The 20,015-nt window shown below is 41.3% G+C and overlaps 1 protein-coding gene across 1 annotated transcript in view; it reads right to left on the reverse strand.

Annotated features, from left to right (window-relative positions):
• Positions 1-20,015, reverse strand: part of veph1 (ventricular zone expressed PH domain-containing 1) — a 167,046-nt gene that overhangs the window by 34,469 nt on the left and 112,562 nt on the right. Inside the window, exons 11-12 of the mRNA XM_010899975.3 lie at positions 18,751-18,885; positions 8,557-8,674 (exon numbers count right to left, since the gene is read on the reverse strand). Of these exons, the coding sequence (XP_010898277.2) occupies positions 8,557-8,674; positions 18,751-18,885 (253 nt within the window). The remainder of the gene's footprint in view (positions 1-8,556; positions 8,675-18,750; positions 18,886-20,015) is intronic.

Here is a 20,015-nt window from a genome sequence, read left to right on the forward strand (position 1 = left end):
GATCCTCTCCGCACCGACCCCTTATTGTCCCTCTTGTAGGTGGTGAGCCCACGGGAAGGCGGCCACACGTCGCTCCTTCGGGCTGAGCCCAGCCGGGCCCCATGGGGAAAGGCCCGGCCACCAGGCGCTCACATACGAGCCTCAACCCCGGGCCTGGCTCCAGGGTGGGGCCCCGGCTGCGCCATACCGGGCGACGTCACGGTGCTCGAAATGTAACTCATAGATCTTATTTATAATTATGTTTCAAAAGCTCAGAGGTTAACACTCTTGCTCCAAAGAGACTTCATAGTGATCAATGTAAACTGGATGGCAGAAGCATTTCCCAAACAAGAGGTACACCGATCAGCCATAACATTATGACCACTGACAGGTAATGGGTAGTGGATGGGATATATTAGGCAGCAAGTGAACATTTGATTTGTTACAAAAGTTGATTTGTTAGAAGCAGGAAAAATGGGCAAGTGTAAGGATCTGAGTGACTTTGATAAGGGCCAAATTATGATGGCTAGAGGACTGGGTCAGAGCATCTCCAAAACTGCAGCCCTTGTGGGGTGTTCCTGGTCTGCAGTGATCAGTACCTATCAAAAGTGGTCCAAGGAAGGAAAAGTGGTGAACCGGCGACAGAGTCATGTTCAGCCAAGTCTCATAGATGGGTGGCCAAGGCACACGGGGAGCGAAGGCTGGCCCATGTGGTCCGATCCAACAGATGAGCTACTGTAGCTCAAATAGCTGTCCAGTCAGGGTGCCCATGCTGTCCCCTGGAAATTGCCGAAAGCACATCCAATGGGCACGTGAGCATCAGAACTGGGTCACGGAGCAATGGAAGAATGGCCTGGTCTGATGAATCACGTTTTCTTTTACATCACCTGCATGGCCGGGTGTGTGTGCATAGCTTACCTGGAAAATACATGGCACCAGGATGCATTATGGAAAGGAGGCAAGCCAGCGGAGGCAGCGTGATGCTTTGGACAATGTTCTGCTGGGAAACCTTGGGTCCTGCCATTCATGTGGATGTTACTTTGACAGGTATCACCTACCTAAGCATTGTTGCAGACCATGTGCACCCTTTCATGGCAACGGTATTCCCTGATGTCATTGGCCTCTTTCAGCAGGATAATGCATTCTGCCACAAAGCAAAAATGGTTCAGGGATGGTTTGAGGTCTCAATCCATGGCTGTTTTGGCAGCAAAAGGGGGACCTACACGATATTAGGCAGGTGGTCATAATGTTATGGCTTATCAGTGTATGTTAGATGCAAAAGAAAGGGAGAGGATGTGAGTGAGCGGAAAGAGACAGCGTGAGATGAACAGAAAAGAGACAGAGATTGCCAGATAGTGGACACATACTAACAACTACACATATTACGTTTAACTTCAAAAACAGAGACATTTGGGGAGGTGATTACGTCACAACTACTGTTCTCTTTTCCCCTTGTGAGGAGAAAAACTTGAGTTGTGATGGAATTTCACTGTTTTAAATGGCACCATGCACCTTTTTAACCACTATGAGGAATGTCTGCAATGCACAGTCAGGATTGTAATAACAAGATGTAAACAAAGCCAGCTGAAAACTGTTAATATCTACGGTATGCATCCAATCCAAACAGATAGCTCAATTCTCAGTGTGTGTAACTCGTACATTTGAAATGTTTTTATTCTTTTATTGTCAGCCACATTGCCAAAGACACTTTCTTTGTGATGTACTATGGAGTTTTCAAATCTAATCAAAGGTGTGATTTTAAAGAACAGGATTCTGAATGGACATGTCTGCTGGGGGCTTTGTCAACTGGCTGGAAACCTTGCTCAACTAACATGCAACTACAACTATAAAGACTACTTACTCTGGTCCATTGCGTGTTAGTATCAATGTGTAATAGAGGTCAAAGGTAAGTTGGAACACTGAGGGTGATCCCAAGAAGGGATCTTAATGGAGGATGGTCTCTGTTTGGTAAATAAAGAGATACACATATTTTCTCTTTCCATTTACTTTTGCATTAATTTTTTTAATAGTTTTTTTCAGAATGGATCATTTTCTGTACATGCTGGTCCCTGTTTGTTTCTTTAAGCAGTCAGGTCTCGACGGGATATATTTATGGGAGAGTCACAAAGTTGCACCAACTCAAACACTGTTGTAAAAATAGTACTCTAACCTCCAACCATGGACTGCCAAGTAAAGACTGTGTCTTCCAAGACCTTCTTTCTCTGCCCAAGACTATTTAATACTTAACACATCCCTTTCTCTCACACACACACCCAAGCACACACACACAAACACTATTAAGCCTTACAACATCTCAGTTAAGCCCAATGGAAAAGCTCCCAAACACCGAATAACGCAGGCATTTAAAATGATTTATAATACATTATTAAGGGCATAAAAACACTACAGAGATTTGGTAATACCAATTGTATACTAATTGTTAAACAAACCTACACATACACATAGGCACATACACACACATAAACATCCTTGCTGACTGACCTTTCAAATTCACCTTGGCCACAGACTCGGAGTAAAATAATTTCCTGTTTCAATAAAACGCCTCATCACTGGCCCTGTCAGTTTTGCCCTGCTCTTTAATGATGCAGGTTTCATCAGTAAATGATGGACTGCAGGACAACACACACACACACACACACACACACACACACTACAGATCCTCTGTAACACTGCAGAGGGACCATTTGCTTGTAACCATAGCGAAATAACTTTTGGTGAACTCTATTTTGAACAATGCTTGTTAGATTCTATGTGGAATCCATAGGATGCAATTAAGAAACTTTGGCTAAGGCTATATAAAGAACCAGAACATCAGGTTGTACTCTATATAGTGCGGAGCGAATACCCCCCTGCCTCACAAATCAGTGACGCCCCAACGCCCCCAAAAGTAACAGCTGGTAGACTGCAGCTTCCGGATGATTCCGGACGCTACCAGCTGGGTCAGCCCCGCACCTACTCACATGTCCCCCACTAGACCTCGTAAGAGGAGGTATTTAAAGGCTCCCAGGGAGCAACACAGGGCTGAGGCCAGAAGAAAGTGAGATGGACAGGACAAGGCTGCAAGGAGTGGGTGGGTGATGGTCAGGACATGAAGGGTGCAGGGGCCACCAAGGAAAAGACCGCCAGCACCCCTTCCTCCATGACCCCCTCCGGAAGGACACCCTAGAGTCAACGCTGCTTCCCAAAAAAAGGGGTTTGACATTTGGTTTGGATTTCTCTCACCTCCTCCCCTCACCATTCTCTTTTTGTTAATAAAATGTCCACGGGGCACTGAACACCCCCTCTGTTTCCATTCCCTGTGTCTTCCCGTTACACTGGTGGAGGATGTGGGCATAGCCCCAGAGTAGAGACCCGGGGAATTCCTATCTCTGGTGGTGTCTCCATGTTTCTGCCATCAGGGCATCAGGACCTTCTTTGGGGCCTGCGGGATGACAAAGCCTGTCTGTCGGAGCTCCACACCAGCAACAATGTGGACTGGCCAGATGCCCTCATGAAGGTCAAGGCTGCCTTCAGAGCACTTCCCCAAAGAGCCACCCACAGCCCCGGAGGAACATTATGCAGGGCCTGCTAAGATGGTGGGTTGAGCAATTTGAGAGGCCCAGAGCCCCATTCCCTGTCTCTCTCTGTTACAATAGTAACAAAAAAGGAGCATCTATATTAGTTACCCTTTTGTAGGCTAATCTAAACCTTTTCATACACTGCTAAAAAATAATTAAGAGAACACATATTAATCAGAGTATAACACAAAGTCAATTAAACTTCAGGGATATTAATCTGTCCAGTTAGGAAGCATAAGCGATTGTGAATCAATGTCACCTGTTTTGGTGCAAATGAAAGTGACAACAGGTGCACTGGAGAGGCATCAGAAAGAAAATCCCCATAGAGAATAGCTCTCTCCTTATACTTCCTGACTGATAATTCTCTAGTTTTCCGTTTTGCTAGTGTCCTTGTCAATACTTGTAGCATGAGGTGGTACCTGCAGCCCATTTAGGTTGCACAAGTAGTCCAGCTCCTCAAGGATGGCACATCCATACGTGCTTTCACAAGAAGGTTTGCTGTGTCTCCCAGTACAGTCTCAAGAGCATGGAGGAGATACCAGGAGATGGGCCGTTACACGAGGAGAGCTGGACAGGGCCGTAGAAGGGCATCAACCCAGCAGCAGGATCGGTATCTGCTCCTTTGTAGAAGGAAGGAACAGGAGCAGCACTGCCAGAGTCCTACAAAATGACCTCCAGCAGGCTACTAAAGTGCATGTTTCTGACCAAACTGTCTCTGGCGAAGTTAAGATGGGCAGTTACGTCCTTTTTTGACAGCAGAGACTTCCCAGCAACCCTCCCATGAATGCCATTTAGATTCAGTGTTTTTCTCATTGCTGAAACCTGAGATGCATCAAAGGAGGCTGCAAATCTCTTGATGTTATGTTTGGGTTGTCATTTACCTGATTTATTATTTTGTTGTGGCTCTTGGGGATATTTTGGGAGGGCGTCCACTTATAGGCCGATTGCTGACACCCAAAAACTTTCCTAAAGATCCCACCTTTGACTGGTTCATTTTGTACCCAATTATTTACACCCTTGATTCTACTTATCCACCTGATTTAACCAAGCAAGTAGAGGCTACTTTTTTTAGCACCTGCACTAATTCCTTTTTAAAAAAAAATTATTCTAGTACATGCATGATTTCCCCGAACCAGCATGGTTCATGGTGAAGTGGTTCACATAATAGCAGCAGATTATTGTAAGCTAGCTAAAGGTCCCTGAGGACAGAATCAAAAAACACTGTATAATTAAGTAAACAATTCTAAACTGAAACAGAGCCATAAGTGAGTCATTCACAAGTGTGTTTACCAATCTCTTTTATTTCTCTGTTAAGTTGGTTAAGAGAATGACAGAAGTGTATAAAGCTGTCATCAAGGCAAAGGGTGGCTACTCAAATGTATTTGATTTATTTAACGCTCTTTTGATTACTACATGATTCCATCTGTTATTTCAAAGTTTTGATGTCTTCACTATTATTCTACTCTGTGGAAAAGAGTAAAACTAAAGAAATACCCTTCGAAGTGAAGTCGTGTCCAAAACTTTGACTGGTACTACCCAATAAACTACAGTTTTGACACATTTTAACACAATTTGCGCTAATGGTCATTTTCTATTTCCATTGCAGTGACACCTGGAAAGCTCAGGAGAGTTGAAGATTGAGAGAATATGACCACAATAGCTAATGTGACTTAAAAATGCAGTCTAGAACCTTTGCAAATGAAGAGATTTAAAAAAAAAAAACTTTTGGGCTGGATATGTAAAATGTTGTATGTGTGCATAAGCTCCATGTATAATCACCATTACACCTTAGTTTAAATTCAAGTTTGAAAGAAAGTAGTTTAGCTGATATGTGGCACATATTGGGTCATTTATGACATAGTACAATTTTTAGGAACCTAATTTGGATTAGCGGCTACATTTTTATAAACAGTGGCCATAAATCCCAGAATGTATCTTGAGTAAATTATGAAATGTATATGAATCTAGCATTTTAATAACTACACTGATTGGCTGGATGGTAAACCCATAAGGGCCGCAACTGGTTTTTTTTTTTCAGATAAATCAATTGTTTGCTATTGACCAATAACAAAACAGTGGTACATGAGAACCATACTGAAGAAGAATATTTGATGTAATACATTTAATAAATTGATCTGTAATGACTCAGTGATGACAGTGATTTGTGATATGCAAAGGCAAATAAAACTCATGCAATATCTCAGAAACCTTTGTCACGAATTTAGATTAAACTTGGCTGAATGATGTGTCTTGGCACAGAGATCTGGAATTTTTAAATAACATAAATCTAAGGAGGCAGTGCTTTATTTGTGGGGTATGACACTTTTACCGGAGCTTCCTTGTCCTTGTTTTACAGTGATATATGCTGTGTCAGATTACATAAAAAAATTATTTTATTTACTATAGATTTGCAATGCTGGGTAAATTATATGGAAGAGAACCAATCAGCCACAAAGTTGTTGTTTTAGCAATCATAGCCCTTCTACTATGGGTCAAAGGGTTTTCCTCACATGCATGTTCAAACACATTAGACCACCCTAAAACGTGCACACACACACACACACACACACAAACCAAATAAAGGCCAAACAATATTAGTACATACCAGTACAATCTGGGAGAGATTAATTAGCCTTGAGGACTAACCTAAAGTGGATGAATAATTATAATTTACAGTTACAGTAATCTGTTCCAATTATAAGTTTGTGAGAGTGTGTTAAAATTTCCCATCATTTGATGTAATAAAACCTGTCAATACCAATACCAAAATCAACAACAATTCAGAGATAACCAGCTATTTAACACCCAGCAGGCTTGCACTAGACTTGGTAATGGCAATCTGTTAGTAGAGAAATCTCTTGCCCTGCTAGTTTGATTCCCCTGCAGTGCAGTACTTTTTTTATTCCCCTGAGCACAAACTAGGTCATTAATCAATGTTTTAAGGACCTGGACAAACGTTTGATATTGCCTTGTAAATGATGTAATCCCCCTGGTGTGCGTCCTGGGAGAGATCTGTCACTCGAGACGGAATTGGTGGCGTTGGAAGAGAAGAGGGTTACGACAGGCCGATGATTGGGTAGGACTCTGGTGGTCTTTAACAGTATGTAGGCCAACTGTTGTTTTTAGGATTCGATTTTACCCGTACATGTACACCAGAACTCCTCAGGGTGCCAATCCACGTCTCTTGACTATGGGCTCATCAGTAAAATCAGGTGTGTTGAGTGGTGGGCCGGGAAAAAAAACTAACGTTTGTATACCTTCTAGCTCTGGAAGACAGGGTTTGTGATCCCTGGTACAAACCAGAACTATGTTTCAAATCAATCCACATAGCCCAGTCTTCCCCAGTGTTTCATATTCAACAGTAAAGTAAACAGTAAGAACTGGCTGATGCAGCGGTTTTCTGTGGGTCACAGCTGAGTGTTGCTTCGAAGGTGGTGGGGTTGAATCCCTGGTGGGTTATGCTTGTTACACACTGTGGGTCAGAATTAGATTTTTTCCCTGATTCACTCCAGTTAGTACTTCATTATATTCCTTATAATATAATGAATCATGGCCGTGTCATCACAGACTGAGTCAGAAGCCAAACAAAAAACAGAACATGATGATGTTACTTAACAAGATCGTAATAGGACCATTAAAGGCATATAAAAAAAGCAAAGCAACATAGTCCTGCTTTGGACAACCAAACTTATATCCCAAAATGTTCAACTTACAATGCAAAATAATATAATTTTCAAGTCTTATTAACTTTATCAGGTCAAGATGGCACAGGTTTAGTTCGTTAAATAGCCAACATGCAGTCCTCTCTCATCTTCACGATTCCTTATGTTGGCAAACGACCTTTTGAGAAATCTCTGGTTGCTTCTCATTAAGGACAACACGAACGGAACAAACAACATGCCTTTGTGTTAGAGGGAGATTTACACCTTAGCGCAACTCACTTTCTCTGCCATAACTCTTTCTCCCACATCCTTTTAAAATAAAGAACCCTTTGTATTTCCACCATCTATCACTTTTCATCTTTCCCACTCTCTTCCTTTTTACCATTACCAAAATGTGTCCACTGTAGTCTTATGGCTACCGTCTCTTTGTCAGTCATTGTCTACAGTCTACCCAGTCAGTATCCACTGAAGCCCAGGGGATCTCCAAGACATCTGGGCCCCTGATGTTCCACATATATACACACACAGAAAACTCTACTCTCGCCAGAGATACATTGATCTTATTGCACCCTACAAAGAAGAGTCCTGTTTAAAGACATGCCTGCTATTCGGAAATGACCGATGCTGCTTTGCGGGGGGTAATAGCTAATAGCTTTGTGACTATGGTGGATGGAATGCCTGGAAAGCTGATTGTATTGCCCCATAATGGCAGTGAATCACAGAGCACTAGTGCTGAAGGAAAAGTATGGTCTTAAACAACAGCAGGTGAAACAGACCCTTACCTTGAATAATTACAGTACACACATTTCAACTATCTACATTGGCTTCTTCTCCCTTCTCTAATCTTTATTGATTTGTTTTGACCTGTTTCGACCTGTTCAGTTGGAAACAAGACTCAAACAATTCAGATGCATGTCTCTCTTTGACAAAGTTTCACCATGGTACTTTTTGTGGCTTGTGGCTTGTTCTGTTCAGTCAGACCTCCTTCCTATTAGTAAAGGCTGATTAGTGTTTGTCATTAGATAGCCAATTTTGATTATGGTCATGCATTACATGCGTCATTCATAAGAAAAGTGTTTTGTTGTTTTTGTATTAATTCAGTAATAGGTTTTGCTGTGTAGTGAGTTTTAGACAGATGAGAACTGTGGTGTATTCATTCCGCAAAACAAAACCTTTTAAAAATTGATTAGTCAGAATGTTTTGTCAAAACATTGAAACGGGTAGAGACCTACCTACATTTCTCAATTGCGTTCTGCAAACAAAACATTTTCCTAGGAGGAATGAACATACCCCTGGTGTGTTCAGTTTGATAGGTAGGGTCTGGTGTTTCAGTTTACCTGTGGCCTTCTCTGGGTTATTGCACATGAAGCAGAGCCAGCTACCCTCCTCTTCACTGAAACCAAACAGGTCAAAGAAACGCACCTCCTCCAGATGGATCTGCAGACTGTCCAGGTCCTACAGAGAGAGAGAGAGAAAAGGATAAAGAGAGAAGGATTAGGCCATTTTCATTTAAATCAATATGAACAATGACAAATGAGCATTATGGATCGTTTTCTTTCTCAGGGTCTGGAGGTTCTTTCCATTGCAAGAATAAATCTGGGATGAAATGCCTCAAGACCGGGCTCATCCATAACTTACATGTCAAGCTTTAAAGTAGCATTAAAAATGGCGGGTTCATTTACAATGTAAAGTATAACCCTCGTCATGTGACAGGCATCTCTGGGGGTCTGTAATGGGGGTCTGGGTTTTAAACACACACGTTTCCATGAGGCCTGTATAATGTTGGAGAGAGTGTTATTGCTGTTAGCGGTCTCCAACTACCTGAGACCGTATGCATTTGTAGTCACATAAAGCAACTCTGCTCTCCATAAGACTATTAACCCTTCTATTCACATTTAACCTGATGCTGGCAAGGTTAATAATAAGGTACTTGCTATGTCTTATTATCAAATTCCCCAGTCACACTCGAGCCCTAACCATCTGTCTGAAGATCCCTAGCCACCTTCTAGTTTGTTGTTTCACTTCATCAAGCCATGAACTTCGACCCTTCTAAATGACTTTGGCATTTGTATTTCAGGCCTACGTGCTGAACAGGACCATACGTCATGCATGAGTCTAGGATTTAGCCCTGCTCGTGGAGGAAGTAGATATACATAACTACAAAACAACGAAACGTACTAGCTATTTCCTTATTCTTAAAACTACTTACCTTCCTTATTCCTCAAGCTCTTACCATTGCCTCATTCCTTCATTCCTTCCTCATTCCTATCCCCTAACCATCGCTTCCTTCCTTCCTTCTACCCTATCCCCTAACCATCGCTTCCTTCCTTCTACCCTATCCCCTAAGCCCTAACCATCGCCTCCTTCCTTCTACCCTATCCCCTAAGCCCTAACCTTTGCTTTCTTCCTTCTACCCTATCTCCTAAGCCCTTACCATCACCTCCTTCCTTCTACCCTATTCCCTAAGCCCTAACCATTGCCTCCTTCCTTCTACCCTATCCCCTAAGCCCTAACCATCGCCTCCTTCCTTCTACCCTATTCCCTATTCCCTAACCATCACCTGATTCCTTCTATGCTATTCCCTAAGCCCTATCCCTTGACTTTCTTCCTTCCTTATTTCCTACTATGTTTTGGCATAAATGTATTATTCCTGGCTTTGTGTTCTGGTAGCTGAGATTTAGAGGCTTGTTGAGGAAGCCTGAAGTGGATTTAGTAACACACCCTTTTTCACTGATAATCTATTCCAAAAGCTTCATTGGCCATAACTTCTACTACAGCTGCCTTACAGGAAACCTCAGACTCTTAGTCACTATCCAGGACAGGCAAACAGAGAGCTTTTAAATGGTGAAGCCATGGTGAAGTCTTGTTTCTGCTACCTTCTTGAATATAATTGACTAGCAAGGCCCCCAACACTAATTGTTCCAGGGTCAACACAGGCTGACCCGTGGCCTTGACCCAACTCTCCAAAGGGTTTCAGGGAGCGTGGGATATGCAAAAGACAAATGTCAATTACACACAAACACACTTCTGCATGTGTGTGTGTACAATGTGTACATGTATGTAGAACAGCAAAAATACCAGCAGCCTGGTTTAGACCTTTTTGACCTAGTACAGTACATGTGTAACCAAGCCATGGCTGCCTAAATGTAATAACAAAGCCCTCAACAATCTTGCACTCAAGACAAGAGTTAAATCACTCTACACTTTTCACATGGACTGAGCTTCAAAAGGACTTTATTACAGGAGCTTATATTATTTTAAAGCTAATGTAAAATCTATGATAGAAAACAATATATTGTTCAGTGTTTTAACCCATATTTGGACTACTCCTCCCGAAAGCCATATGGCCGTCTATTCTGTGTTCGCTGATTTTCCAACTGTAATTTTTAGTGGTTTTCTTTGGGAAATCTTTGAAACTTTGGTCATTTTAAACTTTTGGTCATGTCAATTAAAGAATAAAATGCCTTGAAAATAGTCTCAACGCAATTTCTTATATTTTTTACAGGAACCACAAACAAAATTGGGTTTATTTGACTGATAGATTTGGTACTTTCACATTTAGAAATAATTATTCCAAGAATACTTCTGACATAAATATACAACTGCTTAAGAACAATGCAATAATATGTTTAAATGTTTTTATGTAAGTGCTTTACTTCTGAAGAAAACAGGTGTTATATTTCTGTCTAAATATTTTTTCTCAACAAATACTTTAGATGAAAGTATCTAGATTACTTTGGTTATACTGCATGATTTACATTTTATGTAAAGATACAGTATGGAACAGTCTTTATGTCACATTAGGTTCTCCACTGTCACTTCTCAAACTGTGTTACCCAATGCCAGTTCATGTCCGACATAATATGTAAAAGGTTGAAAGAACACAACTTTGTGTTTAGACTGATGGAAGACTCATTTTGTTTAGATTGATGGTAACAATGGTGACACAATACTGTAAAATTACAGCCAAAATTTGGCATAAAAAAGTAACAAAAAAGTTTGTTTTTTATCTTTAAAATGTTTTTTAAGATATCATTTCAGGCATTTAGCTATACTTTATTGGATAGAAACAGTGGGGGCTGAAAGAACTGTTGGATGATTTTAAACTCAACTACATTGGAGGCAGCAGCCAAGGCCAGAATGATTTTGGAAAATTTACCCAATAAGAAAATGCTGAATAATAAGGTTTAGGGTTATTTTAATGTCTGCTTAATAAAGAAAAGGCAAAACATGACAAATATTTTCATTAAAACCTAGCCATGAGACAAAAACTCCCATTCATTTTTAAATATGATAAAGAACCAATCGGATACAGTGTATTTTGAAGTGTGTGTGGATGGGTGGGTGCATGTGCCTATTGCCAGAAACATCTGGCACAAAGTGTGATTTTACAGCCCATACAAATATCCCTACTCCTTTGACAGCTCTAATTGACATGACCAGATAGGATCACCCAGCTGCTCTGATGTGGAAGTCGTAAACACAATTTAATTTCAGTAACATTACCTCAGAAGGTGACATGCAACAATTGCGATTTTTACCTGTTTACACTATAAAAAATATAGTGCAAATCTGGCATCAAGTCTTGTTCATCTATAACAAAAAAAGATTTCTATGTAAAAACAACAGTACGCTACAACAATTGTCATGCAAGGCCACTGGAAGTAGGGGTGCTGATGAGGGTATTGTGGCCCCTGACGAGATATGGAAACGCAGTGGTTTCAGTCCGCCACCGTTCCATTCGGCTAGATTCCTTGGAAGGTGTGACAATTGCTATTTCCAACCTTTCACACCCTTAAAATGTTTACCTCTGAAGCAAATCTGGCAAAAAGTCTTGTTCATTTTAATAAAACTATTGTAGTGTAAAAAACTCTAAGATAAACCCTCAAGTTGACTTGGAAAGTTTTATGTTACAGTATATCACACATCTCCAATGGGCTCTCCTCTCCTCACAGGACAGCCACGGCCCACCAATTTGAACCAATGAAAAAGGGAGAAAGAACAAAAATCATTGCTGAGGCTGTTGTGTGTCGGCCTCTTGGTTTATCTTGAGGTCTCACAACCCTGTCCTGGGGCCCACCCAGGTGTTTAAAAATGGACGTTTTCACCCTAAACTGGCTCATCTGATTTAGATAGTCAACAGCTTGATCAGCTTGTTCAGTTGCCAAACTTAATCGGGCGTGGCAGTTTGTGTGTGTGTGTGTCTGTGTACGTTTTCAGGGCCAAAATTGTGAATAATCTGGACATTTCCAAGTCCCTACTTTTTAAAATGCTTTTATAGGTTTATGTGTAGATTTTAGACTTTGGGGTAAGGACTAGGTTTAGGGTTACGCATCATACTAAATCTCTGTACTAAATCTATGTACTATAAGTGTATGAGTTAGAATATAGTGGTGGTTTGATTGCCCTTGTTGTAAAAAACTACAGACATACGTATCTCTTCTCCATATGTTAAACATGTCTGGGTTGCTAACACTCAAACCGACAGGGACGCAAGAGCTAGTAGAAGGGCAAACTAAACTAGGACCATCTGTGGCTGAGAGAAAAAATGTAGGCCTCCATAGTGTTCTGTATTTTCTGTACTCACATGCACACACTTGAGCGCACAAACGCACACACCACATGACGATCATACATAAACACACACGCAGACAGACCCCTAAACTAAACAGGGATAATATGATGTCACGAACCTGATATCTTGAACAATGGGAACTGAGAAGGAGCGAGATGCTATGAGGAAGAAAAGTGAAATTAGATGTTGTGGGCTGGGGTGGGAGGGAAATGGGTATTCGCTTCGAGGCAGAGTTACAGAAACAGAGAGAGATGGTGAAGGACAGTGATCGAAACAGACAAGTAGAGACAAGACAGTGTGTCAACGTGCATTTGTGGAGTACCAACATCTTTATCTTTAGTCCTTCTCCCTGTCAGAGAGCTCCACAATCTGGTCCAGTCACCCCAGATTGGCCCACTCAGGGTCAAAAGTCACCACGCCGTGACTCGGGGTGAAAAGGAAACATATTGACACAGCAGGTCATACGAGTGGGATAACTCTTCCTAAAGAGATAACATCCAGTATGAGACATGTTTATGCCTCTCCCTGTGGACACGAGCATATACACACGCTTTTAATGCCTTAGCATTAGGCAATACAATATCGAGAAAAGAACCTGGAGTTAAAGAGAAATAAACAAAATAATACATTTCGATCATTCAGACAAAAAAAGCTTGTCAAAACAGTCCCCACCACCATCAACCTAAAAAATAAAAAAACTCCATCCTAAATGATAACAAGGCTATCTACTGTGCACCATTTCCAGTAACTCAAATAAAGAAATACACTAGTTTTCCATAAAACCTGGTTGGAGGATTTTGGATTTCCTTCTACTTTGTTCTGGATTGTTTTGGGGGGAAAACAGATGCTAAGTACTTTTATTTCCAGGATTTTACAAACCGACTGCAAAAGGGTTGTCTGTCTTTTAAATTAATAAGGACCGACTTGCTGAATAGTCTGACTTGCCCGCCTCAATTATGGAAAATAATCAGGGGTCTTGAGAGTAAGTAGTAAAATACATATATATATATATATATGTTTTATCATGCATCACTGATTGTTTTCTTGTCATGACACTCTCTGACAGCGTGTTTGTTCTCATCACTTGACCAAATATGCATCTGTAATGTAAAGAATAATGTATGGTACACTAGAAATGTTTCTTGTTATGTGCTAGTCCTAATACTAGCTAGACACTTGGCTTGCAGGGGAGTGGCTAGGCAGTTAGCTAGCACCCATCTGAGTAAGCCTAAGTATCACTAACATCAACTCAAGCCTATGTTTGTTAAAACCAGATAAAGTGTACAAAAGCATCAACTAATCAGTCAATGTAAAGATTTTTTTTGGTGATGCCCAATTTGTGAGTATGGCCTCGCTTCATCTCAGTAATTTTGCTTCTTATCACTGCTTCCCGAAACATATATCTGAAAGTGAGTGTATCCTCTAGCCAATACCCCTAACTGAGCATCCTGTGTGGTGACAAATGGTACTTATGACACATAATAACATGAAAAATGTAGGCTACACTATAAAGGAACAGAAAGACTAAATCTCACCTAGGGCCTCCAAAAGGCTTTTACCAAGACCTCCTACAACTGTCCAGCAGAGAGAGGGTGAGAGAGGACAGAGAGACAGAGTTTTAAAATAGTAGGTACACTGGGTGGATAAGCAAAATATTAGAGCGCTATTATGGAAACACGGCACAATAATATCCTACACTTCCAGGTGGAAATGATTGTGGCCACTCTTTCTGTCTCGTTGTATATATATATATATTTTCTTTCTTTCTCCCTCACCTTACTCTGTTTTATTACTCAGATTGATACCCCCTCCTGGAGCTGGATGAATTTCGATCCTTTCCGTCTGTCCATGGAAAACACTAGCTAGAAATAAATAATTCCCCTGCTTGTCTTGATGCTTCGCTCTGATGAAATCTACCCCCGACAGATCCTCTGAACACACACATACACACAGCGAGAAAGCCAAGTCTCTGCGTCTTGCTTCAATGAAACGGAGAGGCAGTCTTGGTCCATGTGATGATCGTAAGAGTAATTTAAGAGAGCAGCTTCCCTGGGCACCGGAGCCTAACCCAGGCTACGCACTCCATTAAAAACACACACACAGATAACAAAGAAAGGCTGTGTGGTAAGAAATGAGCCAGTTTCCGGTTTAAACACATTACAGGTGAGAGACGCAGGGGTCCTGACATTTGAAAAGAGCACTGATGGAGACAACACGTCTCCAATATCAACCCTTACCCTCTCGTAATCTATTTTACTCCCCGCCTTCGTCCTTCCCGCATTCTCTTTAACCAATGACATCCTTTCTTTGCCACTACTGCTCCCTAGTTGTCTCCTACACCCTTGTCCCCTTTCCCTTGGATTTAAGCCTTCACTTCCCCTCTGTATTGCGTTCTCATAAAGAGGTCTCTATTTGAAATTTTCCTATGAGCAGGAAGTTGATTAGCAGAGTAATAAAGCCCCAGTTGGTCCCATGTGTTTCTTATTCTAGAGGAGCGCGCTGGGTGAATGGCTCTAATTGGAGAGCCATACTGGACAGAGCAAAGGCCTGGAGGGAAAATATGTTGCAGAGGACATTCTAGAAGGTTTTCTATTCACTTGATTCCCCTATCCAGAAATCCACACATGCACTGAAATACATTCATGGCAAACATTCATATGAACATGACCACTGAAATACATTCATGGCAAACATTCATATGAACATGACCACTGAAATACATCCATGGCAAACATTCATATGAACATGACCACTGAAATACATTCATGGCAAACATTCATATGAACATGACCACTGAAATACATTCATGGCAAACATTCATATGAACATGACCACTGAAATACATTCATGACAAACATTCATATGAACATGACCACTGAAACGTAAACGACCCAAAAAGGACCCGTTAATGATCTGACATGCTACAGTGGTTACAGCGGTGGCATTCCTATTGGTCAGTTCTGTTCTGAATGTGGACCAGGGGCTTCCGTATAGTTTTACAAGGCAGTTCTTCACTTGTTCCGTCCTTAGAGGTTTTAACATCCTGTAGTTAGTCTATGGTAGGCATGTGTGTCAATGAACACAAAACACTAGATACAGTATATCAGTTTGTTTCTACAGAGTGTGCTTATGTTTCTAAAGTGTGTGTCTGCATGTGTACGTTTGCACAACATGTGCCGACTTACACAACCAACATATGGTCACCATAGTTGATTCCGAGCACTTAAAACACCATTTAGCAGAAATAATGGTCCCTCCGTTTTGTTAAAGGAAATACAGACAGATGTTTTTCTTAGTTGTCACTTTTTTCCCCTAATGTCCAGCTTGTCTAATTACAAGGGGGTTTGAATGAGAGATAATACATACACACAACATGTCTGGTAATAAAGTGACTTTCAGTGGATGTTTTGCTTACAGAAGCACCCATTTAGGAGGTAAACAAACATTTGGTAATTATTGGTTATTTGTATGACCAAACTGCCGGCATTAAGAGCAAGGTTGGGCTGCTCATTCTGGGGTATTGAGATACAGCTGGGAGAACAAGTATTTGATACACTGACGATTTTGCAGGTTTTCCTACTTACAAAGCATGTAGAAGTCTGTCATTTTTATCATAGGTACTCTTCAACTGTGAGAGACGGAATCTAAAACAAAAATCCAGAAAATCACATTGTATGATTTTTAAATAATTGATTTGCCTTTTATTGCATGACATAAGTATTTGGTCACCTACCAACCAGTTAGAATTCCAGCTCTCACAGACCTGTTAGTTTTTCTTTAAGAAGCCCTCCTGTTCTCCACTCATTACCTGTATTAACTGCACCTGTTTGAACTCGTTACCTGTAAAAAAGACACCTGTCCACACAATCAAACAGACTCCAACCTCTCCACAATGGCCAAGACCAGAGAGCTGTGTAAGGACATCAGGGATAAAATTGGAGACCTGCACAAGAATGGGATGGGTTACAGGACAATAGGCAAGCAGCTTAGTGAGAAGGCAACAACTGTTGGCGCAATTATTAGAAAATGGAAGAAGTTCAAGATGACGGTCAATCTCCCTCGGTCTGGGGCTCCATGCAAGATCTCACCTCGTGGGGCATCAATGATCATGAGGAAGGTGAGGGATCAGCCTAGAACTACATGGCAGTCTCAAAGAAAACCATTAGTAACACACTACACCGTCATGGATTAAAATCCTGCAGCGCATGGAAGGTCCCACTGCTCAAGCCAGCGCATGTCCAGGCCGGTCTGAAGTTTGCCAATGACCATCTGGATGATCCAGAGGAGGAATGGGAGAAGGTCATGTGGTCTGATGAGACAGAAATAGAGCTTTTTGGTCTAAACTCCACTCGCCGTGTTTGGAGGAAGAAGAAGGATGAGTACAACCCCAAGAACACTATCCCAACCATGAAGCATGGAGGTGGAAACATAATTCTTTGGGGATGCTTTTCTGCAAAGGGGACAGGACGACTGCACCTTATTGAGGGGAGGATGGATGGGGCCATGTATCGCGAGATCTTGGCCGACAATCTCCTTCCCTCAGTAAGAGCATTGAAGATGGGTTGTGGCTGGGTCTTCCAGCATGACAACGACCCAAAACACACAGCCAGGGCAAGGAGTGGCACCGTAAGAAGCATCTCAAGGTCCTGGAGTGGCTTAGCCAGTCTCCAGACCTGAACCCAATAGAAAATCTTTTGAGGGAGCTGAAAGTCTGTATTGCCCAGCGACAGCCCCAATACCTTAAGGATCTGGAGAAGGTCTGTATGGAGGAGTGGACCAAAATCCCTGCTTGCAGTGTGTGTAAAACCTGGTCAAGAACTACAGTAAATGTATGATCTCTGTAATTGCAAACAAAGGATTCTGTACCAAATATTAAGTTCTGCTTTTCTGATGTAACAAATACTTATGTCATGCAATAAAATGCTAATTAATTACTTAAAAATCATACAATGTGATTTTCTGGATTTTTAAATTACTTCACTCACAGTTGAAGAGTACCTATGATAAAAATTACAGACCTCTACATGCTTTGTAAGTGGGAAAACCTGCAGAATTGGCAGTGTATCAAATACTTGTTCTCCCCACTGTAAGTCCAAGCGATGGAGGGCTGTAGGAGTGGCTTAGTTGGTTGTGGCTTTCAGATCTTTTTTATTAAAATATTTGTTCAACTTTGAGATGAAACTCGGTTCTGATCTGTTGTGTTGTCATGTAAAGGTTGTGCAGTTTTGTAAGGTAAATGAATGGATGACTTGACCTGACTAAGTACAATATTATTGGAAGTTCATATTGAATATATAAGTACATTCCTAAAAATGTAGCTGAAAATGATTCCTGCTTCCTGTTGATAAACCATATTGATAAATGTGGTGTCGCAAAACTCTTTACCTAAAATGTAATATTGACACATACATGAGCAACAATTGTGGCATGTATTCTACACTTATTGAATGTCATTAATCCCAATTTAACATGGATAATTTCAGACAGTAAAAATCAGCAGTCCTGGAATTTGCCTCGTCTACTACCATAACAGAATAAACATCCTAAAAATAAACTATGATTTACAATATATAAGACAGAGCTCATGTGGCAACCCAGGATGACACTGAATAAAAAAATAACTGAATGTGAAACAAAACCATGTTTGGTCAATGCAAAAAATAAAACCCAATACGTTGGGTTATTCAGAGAACCCAAATGGCAGGGTTAAAATATTCCTGAGTGTGTTCAGTCATCAATCGAATGACCAATTATTACCAAATAAACCAAAAATAGTATTCTTTGGAGTGGAGGGGTATTATGTGTTACATGCTTTCCCGAACTTGGAACCCTGAAGCAGGCATTTTAGATTTGTGGTCAATGAGGTTATCTTTGGGCATAGAAAGGAGGGAAGAGCATATGCCTGGCCCACACACACACACACACACACACACACACACACACATATGCCCAATACCTTTCTGTGCGGACCAGTGTGCTGTGTCATGGTCATGGTGAAGCTGTGGGCTCCTTTCAGCTGGGTTTTCTCCCACAGTCTCTCCAACCGCTGGACACACTCATCCTGAGAGCTGAGGGGGGTACTGTGCTTACTCTGGAGGAGAACACGAAAAAGGAAATTCATTACATCTGGTTGTTGAGGAGAGCCAGGACCTGGGTGTGGATTTGTCTGTTTTGATGTATTGTAGAGTACACAGATCTCTCCTAGGGGATGACCATCCATTCCATGTACAGGACAAATAGAAGTATTTATTTTTACAGTTTTGTAGACATCAATAGTGAAGATATCAAAAATATGAAATAACACTTACGGAATGATGTAGTAAACAATAGAGTGTTAAAAATTCGGAATACATTTACATCATAGATTCTTTAAAGTAGCCATTATATGCCTTGACCATAGCTTTGCACACTCTTGGCATTCTCTCAACCAGCTTCACGAAGTATTAATCTGGAATGCTTTTCCAAGAGTCTTGAAGGAGATCCCACATATGCTGAGCCCCTGTTGGCGGCTTTTCCTTTACTTTGCAGTCAAACTCATCCCAAACCATCTGAATTGGGTTGAGGTCGAGTGATTATGGAGGCCAGGTCATCTGATGCAGCTCTCCATCACTCTTTCTTAGTCAAATAGCCCTTACACAGCCTGGAGGTGTGTTTTGGGTCATTGTCCTGTTCAAAAACAAATGATAGACAAACTAAGCGCTTTTACAAAACACTCCGTCTGAAATCCCAAAGAGCAAGCAACAACTCCATAAATGGACTAAAACATAGGAAGAAACCTAGAGGGGAACCAGGCTCTGAGGGGTGGCCAATACTCTTCTGGCTGTGCTAGGTGAACATTTTAAGAGTACAAATTGTAATAATTAATAAATGCATGCGGGCAGTGTCAAGAGTCTGTAAAACATAATCAAAGTCAGCAGGATGACCAGATGGATAAGGACAGGGACAATAGTGGGGGAGGAATGGACAGCGGAGTGGCAGCCGAAATCATCAGGTGTCGTCAGCTACATTATCTGCAACACAACCAGGAGGACTTTTGACATGAGACTTTGAGCCTGGTGTTGAGATGTGTCTCTTACTTGAGCTCTGTGAAGCATTTCTTTGGGCTGCGATCTAAGGTGCAGTTAATTGTCAATTTCTGAGGCTGGTAACTCTAATGAACTTATCGTCTATATTGGAGGTAACTCTGGGTCTTCGTTTCTGGTGTCCAGTTTCATCATAGAG

Source organism: Esox lucius, chromosome 1 (assembly GCF_011004845.1).
Source record: "Esox lucius isolate fEsoLuc1 chromosome 1, fEsoLuc1.pri, whole genome shotgun sequence".
Lineage (NCBI taxonomy): Eukaryota > Metazoa > Chordata > Actinopteri > Esociformes > Esocidae > Esox > Esox lucius.